We start from the raw sequence: 6,000 nt of genomic DNA, 5'->3' as shown, positions 1-6,000 counted from the left end.
TCCCTCCCCCTGCTCTGGGGCTGCCCCTCCTGGGGGACAGAGAGGTGTGCTGCGGAGGTGAGAGGAGGCGGGTGTGCTTGTGACTAGAGCTCAGGAGTGGCCAGTGCTTCCCGGTGACAGAGAGCTGTGTGGGCTGCCTCATGTGCAGCAGTGGGGGTGGCAGTGGTTGGTTCTGGCCCTCGGGTGCCTCTCTGGGGCCAGCAGCTGCCTTTCTTCTCAGGTGCCACTGGACCGTCAGATGACTCACATGCTGTTCACAGTTCAAACAGACACCCGGCTAGCTAGCTGTGTTTAAGTGATGAGAATGAGCCAATTACAAACGGCCAATCTGGCAGTTTTAACTGTTTTAGTCAATACTTCCAATTTCGTCACAGCTAACCAAACTGCTATGACGTTCAGGAAGGGCCAAAGTGCATCTAATAATTGAGGATGTGTGTTACCCCATATTCGGGTGCCTCCATTCACATAGAATGTGCAGAAGTGGTCTGTGCTCACCCGGAATCACAGTGCAGATCTCTCCTCCTTGAGAAAGCCATTCCCTGTCGAGTGGGAACCCAGTGAGCACACTGAACACTTGGCTGTCCCCTGAGGGACAGGGTAAGGCCGGACACAAGCCCTGCAGTCAGCGACTGAGCTCTCACCATCCCATGGAATCCCCCACAGCTGACCACCTTCTCAGTGTACAATCAGAGGCCCAGCTGCCCCGCTGGGAATATTCTGGTCCTAAACGGGTGTCAGTTATTCTGTGATGTCAACTCTGATGTCTCCCAAGTTCCTGACCGATGCTGTCAAAACTGTCAGGTTGGTTTGATCTGTCACCGCTCAGCAACATTCAAGGCCACAGAGCTGGCACAGGCGGCCTCAGAACTGAACCCTGACCTCCCAACCCCAGGCCCCATGTTCTCCCTGGGAATTCCACCCCACTTATCTCCTCAGCCTAACAGGAGGTCCTCAGAGAAAGGTGAGGATCAAGGGCTGTGTCTGAGCTTGCAGGTCTCCGTGGATGAGGGACTGACCTATGAATGCGAATATATTCTCATGTGACCTGTAAGGTGGTGCCGTGCAGAGCAGACCGTGGCACACTGTGCGTATATATCATCAAGAGTAAGTGTGACAAAAAAAAAAAAAAAGAGTAAGTGTGACAATAACGGACTAAGGGATTTCATCAGTGAAAGCCGCCAAGTGTAAGTGCAGGTAGGGATGCCGCTATGTAAAGGGCTCAGGAATGAGCAGGTGTTGGAAATGCTGCAGAGCTGTACACACAGCAGACAGATGCATTCGTGTGCCTGGTACCGCATCCAAGCATGTTTTCACACGCACACTGGCTCACGCACACGTAGCACACACGAACATGCACGCACTTCCACATGGTGCAGTCATATGTGCACACAGGTGCACATGGATGCACACGCCCACACATGTGCTCACAAGGACACGCACCTGCTGCCTCCTCGTGTGTCTGGGTCGTGCACTGAGGATTCCTGTGGTGACCATCTGCCTGGCTTGTGCTCCAGAAAGAGCCATGGACAGCCCTGTTTTAGATCAGAAAGCTGGGCTGCCCCACACTGAGCCCTGGACCCGGCCTGTGCTCCTTGGCTCTGCTGTCAGCTGCTCCTGTCATTTCAGTGGCGTGGAGATCTCGTGGCATGTGAAGCAGAGCCCAGCACCTGGGAAGCCGTCCACAGTGCAGTGGGTTTTGTGCTTCCTCCAGTATTTCTTTTCTTTTTAAAATTTGCTTAAAAAGATTGATCGATTTTAGAGAGCGAGTCAGCACCAGGGTGGGGGAGGGGCAGAGGGAGCCTCTCTGGCAGACTCCCCTTCCCCCAAGTGTGGACCCCAGCCTGGGGCTTAATCTCACAACCCCGAGGTCATGACCTGAGCCAAAACCTCAGGTGTACACCAGGCCCTGCTGGCAGGCCAACTCTGCCCCCCAGGCGCCCCTCTTTGCCTTCCCTACTCTGCTTCTATGCTTCTACTCTCCCCTTCTCAGGCATTGACCTCTAGCTGTGCAGACCCTGCAGGAACCCCAGTGCTGCATCCCTTGGGGTGAAGCAGGCTTGGGGGCAGGAGACCACCGTCCAGAGCCAGCAGACAATGAGAACACCCCAAGCTCTTCCTGGGGGGGCTGCTCAACGATGCCAGGGATGGTCCCCCAGGATGCAGGCTCAGGAGGGGCCCATGGCTCCTCCTTGTCCTTCACGGGAGATCCTGCCCAGGGTGAGCATCCCAGTGAGCTCTGTGTCCAGGTGGGCACAGGTAGACCCAGCTGGCGCCCTCTGCAGCTGGACCGTGGTGACCGTCACCTACAGCAGAGAATGGGTAAGTCCACTTCTGTCTGCTGACGTATCCCTGGGTACCACACAGTGACGTCATTGACCAGTCACCTGTAATACCCGCATGCTTCTGCATCACCCTGTGGGCCTGTCACAAACATGCTTTACCTTCTGGCCCATCTAGATCCTATTTTCCTTCTCGTTGTTTCTGTGGCAGCTGGCTCTCTGTAGTTCGGACAAAGGTGGAGCAGGAGGACGATGGTTGCTCCTGCTCTGTCCCCACACGGTGGACCAGCGCCCTCTCTTGGGGGCAGTTCCCCAGGCCTTTGGGTGACAGAGTCCCTGCCCGTCAGATGGAGACAGAAGGAGGAAGTGCTTTCTTGGGCACAGGAACAGAGGGTTAAGCAGGATGGGATGAGGAAGGGCCCTGGCATCAGCAAGGAGGTAAACGCTGGGGCAGTCAGGCCCACTATCTAGTCCAACTGTAGATGGCTGGGGTGGAGCCGAAGCCACCTCACCCTCTACCCCACCTGCCCAGACCAGCCTTGTTGGGGTGATAAGGGGCAAGGAGGGAGAGGACACAGGGAGGCTGGCCGCTGAGAGGCAGGCGGCAAAGACAAACCTGCATGGTGCATGCAGCAGGAATGAGCTTGACCCAGGCCAGTGGGACCCTGGGGGTGAGAGGAGAAAGGAGCACTGACCCAGGCAGGGGGACTGCAGGGGTGAGAGGATGAAGAAGCATTGACCCAGGCCAGTGGGACCTCAGGGTTGACAGCTGGAAGGAGCTTTTCCCCAGCTAGCAGGACTGCAGGGGTGAGAGGAGGTGCAGGCCTCCCCAGTGCTGAGTGGAGCAGGTGGGGACTGGGACGTCCAGGGGATGGACACACAAACCACACCGGCACACAACAGCCACACACATAGGACTCTTCCTGGAGACACTCACCCTCATACTCACACAGCTCCCTCTGATGCCTCAAGCCCCCCCAGGACCCCTGCAGCCCTGTCCAGGTTTTCAGGGGTAGAAGGCTCCTGGGAGGAGCTCCACGAGCGCCCCCCCTCCCCGTCCCCTACAGACCCCTGGACGGTGTGGGGTGGGGTGGGGGGCGGCGGAGACTGCAGCAGAGCGCCTGGGGCCGCAGTGTCCTCCCCCCACTTCCGCCCCGTGGCCGAGGACCCCACACCCCCAGACCCGGCTCCAGGCCCCTTTCTCGCGGGCTCATGACGCTGGGCACTTACATCCACATAAAAGAAAACTCCCTGTGGGCACCAGCCACGTCCCTGCGTGGGTCGGCGCGGGTGGGCACCTGCCCAGGCGCCGAGCGGAGCGGAGCAGGGCCGGGCTGGGCCGTGCGGTTCTGTCTCCGGCCGCGGCTGGGGCGGGGCAGTGCGACCTCCGGGGCGCCAGGACCCCCACGCCCGGCCTGGCGGGGCAGGGGTGCCAGTGGAGGGGGCCGAGGGCACGGGGGCGCCGAGGCCGCTGGGCTGCAAGGTTGGGGGGATCGCGGCGGGGCGGGGCCGGGCCCGGAGTGGGCGGGGCCGGAGTCGGAGTGGGCGGGGCCGGGGTGGGCGGGGCCGGAGCCGGAGTGGGCGGGGCCGGAGCCGGCGCGCGCGCGCTGCGGGGCCGAGGCGGGCGGGGCCGGCGGGGCGGGGCCGGCGGGGCGGGGCGGGGCGGGGCGGGGCGGGGCCGGCGGCGCTGTCCGGTGCTGAAGCGGGGAGGAGCGGTGCTCGGCAGAGTCGGTCCCGCCGCCCCCGCCGCGCCGCCATGCGCTGAGCGCCGCCCGCCGGGCCGCCGACATGGGGCCGCTGGCCGCGCTCCTGCTGCTGCTGCTGGTGCTGCCGCGCGCCGCGCCCGCGCCCCGAGCCCGGCCGCCCCCGGGGCCTCTCGGTGAGTGCCCGTGGGTGTGGGGTGTCGGGGTCCGGGGGGGGAGGGGACGCCGGAGTGGGGGAGGGGCGGGCTGCGGGGAGAGCCGTGGGGCGCAGGGCGGGGCCTGTCGGCGACGGGGGAGGGGAGGGGAGGGCCGGGCCCTCGGGCGGGGCGCGGTGAGGGCGTGCGGAGGGGTCTCGTGGTGCGGGGGGCGAGTGCGGGGGGCGGCGGGGGGCGGCGGGGGGCGCGGGGCAGCGCCTGCTTGTGCGCCTGCCTCAGTTTCCTCGGCGGCGCCCCACCCCTCGGGATTTCCGCCCGGGCGGCCCCGCGGGGCCTGGTCTGGGGGCGGCGGGGCGGGGGCGGGGGCGGCGGGGGCTGTGGCCTGCGTGGTGGGCGCGTGACCTCTGCCGCCCCCGGCCTCGCCGCCAGCCCGGGCCGCTAGGCAGCGGGTCGGGACAGGTCCGGGGCGCCCCCCTGCAGGCCGACCTCGGGCCCGGCCCTCCCCGCACCGCCCTGCTCGCAGGCTTTGTGGAGACGAGGCGGGATGCCGGGGTCGGTAGGTCCGGACGGGCCTGGGGCGGGCCGGGGCGTGCAGAGTGCGCGGGGCTTGGCGGCGGCGGCTTGGGCCTGGGCTGGCCCTTCCCGGCTCCGAACAAAGGCTGCGGGGAGAGCGCAGGCTGCGGGCCGGGGGGCGCGGACCAGCGCCCTGAATGTCTGCGTGTGGTGGGGCCTGGGGCCCGGCGGGCGGTGTGGGCCCAGCTGGAGGGCGAGCTGCTGGTTGGAAGGGCGCCCCTTACCCCTTACCCCTTACCCCGCGTCGGGTGCTGTTGTCAGCCCCGTGCCCCCTGAGGGCGCCCTACCAGCCCAGCCGGGTCATTCTTTTGCGGGGGAGGGAATCCAGGTCTCCGGGACCCTGCCCCAACCTGGGGAGCTGGGGAGGAAGGTTGGTGGGACCCGGTGTGAGAGCCTTTGGTCAGCTGGCCAGGTGCGGCGGCCTCAGGTCAGGGAGAACCAGGCTCAGTGGTGTCTTCTAGGAGGGCAGCTCGGTGGGGTTTGCGGGACCCCGTCCTTGACTCTTCCTTCTGTGTCAGAATTCCAGGTCAGAGCATTTTGCTTTAATCAGAGAAAGGAAGAAGGGAGAGGTGGCTGAGGGAGGGAGCTAAGGAAAACCCAGAACTGGAAGGCTCTCAAGAGAAGAAAATTAACCTATCATGGACGATATTGCACAACAAAGCAATGATATCTTGGCTCCAGGCTGCCTCATTTTCCCTCCATGCTGATACTTCCAGGGAGCGTCCCGCATGTGGGCTCTGTTTGGGGCAGGCGGGCTCCATAGGTGTTTCAGGTCTGCTCAGGGGCTCCAGCTGGTGGGTTAACCTGCTACTTTCCCATGTGATTGGAAGTGCCCTGGCAGTTCTTCAGAGAGCAAGCGCTAGGTGTGGTCTTCCTGTGTGGGGATCCAACCTGGAGCGGCACGGAGCTCTGTGCACCCGTGTGAGGCCCCCACGGCCTATGCACCCAGAACGCGGCTCCCGTGTTCTCAGAATTCATGTACGGTCTCCAGAAAGTGCAGGGCTCCGGAGCCGCGATCACCCCTGGAAGGTATACGTCGCCATTGTTCTGTTCCGCAGCCGTTGGGATCTCGTCTGTGGTCACACTCAGTATGTTGGTCCAAATCACAATGCGATGCACAGTGACCATGACCGGTCACCTGGAGACCTTAGTCTTGGCCTCAGCCATGCCATTGGTACCCTGTTTACTCATTTAGCTCAAGTCAGTGCCTAGGGAACACACCGTTCAGAGAAACCTGACTTTCTGCTCCTGGCTTGCACCTAACCTAACTTGTAATGTTGTAGGTTAGAA

At 63.3% G+C, this 6,000-nt stretch overlaps 1 protein-coding gene across 13 annotated transcripts in view; it reads left to right on the top strand.

Annotated features, from left to right (window-relative positions):
* The first annotated feature begins 3,953 nt into the window (after positions 1-3,953).
* PTPRN2 (protein tyrosine phosphatase receptor type N2) overlaps positions 3,954-6,000 on the top strand; it is a 724,029-nt gene continuing 721,982 nt past the window's right edge. For 2 of the 13 annotated variants that reach the window (XM_072763274.1, XM_072763269.1), the window contains exon 1: positions 3,955-4,158. In XM_072763274.1, the coding sequence (XP_072619375.1) occupies positions 4,068-4,158 (91 nt within the window). In that variant the 5' untranslated portion in view covers positions 3,955-4,067. Of the gene's footprint in view, positions 4,159-6,000 lie in introns of all 13 variants that reach the window. The other 11 variants (XM_072763273.1, XM_072763270.1, XM_072763271.1 and 8 more) reach the window with 8 other exon arrangements.

This window comes from Vulpes vulpes, chromosome 7 (assembly GCF_048418805.1).
Source record: "Vulpes vulpes isolate BD-2025 chromosome 7, VulVul3, whole genome shotgun sequence".
NCBI classification, from domain to species: Eukaryota; Metazoa; Chordata; class Mammalia; order Carnivora; family Canidae; genus Vulpes; species Vulpes vulpes.
The sequence above is the reverse complement of the archived record's forward strand: the minus strand, read 5'-3'. Positions and strand labels throughout refer to the sequence as shown.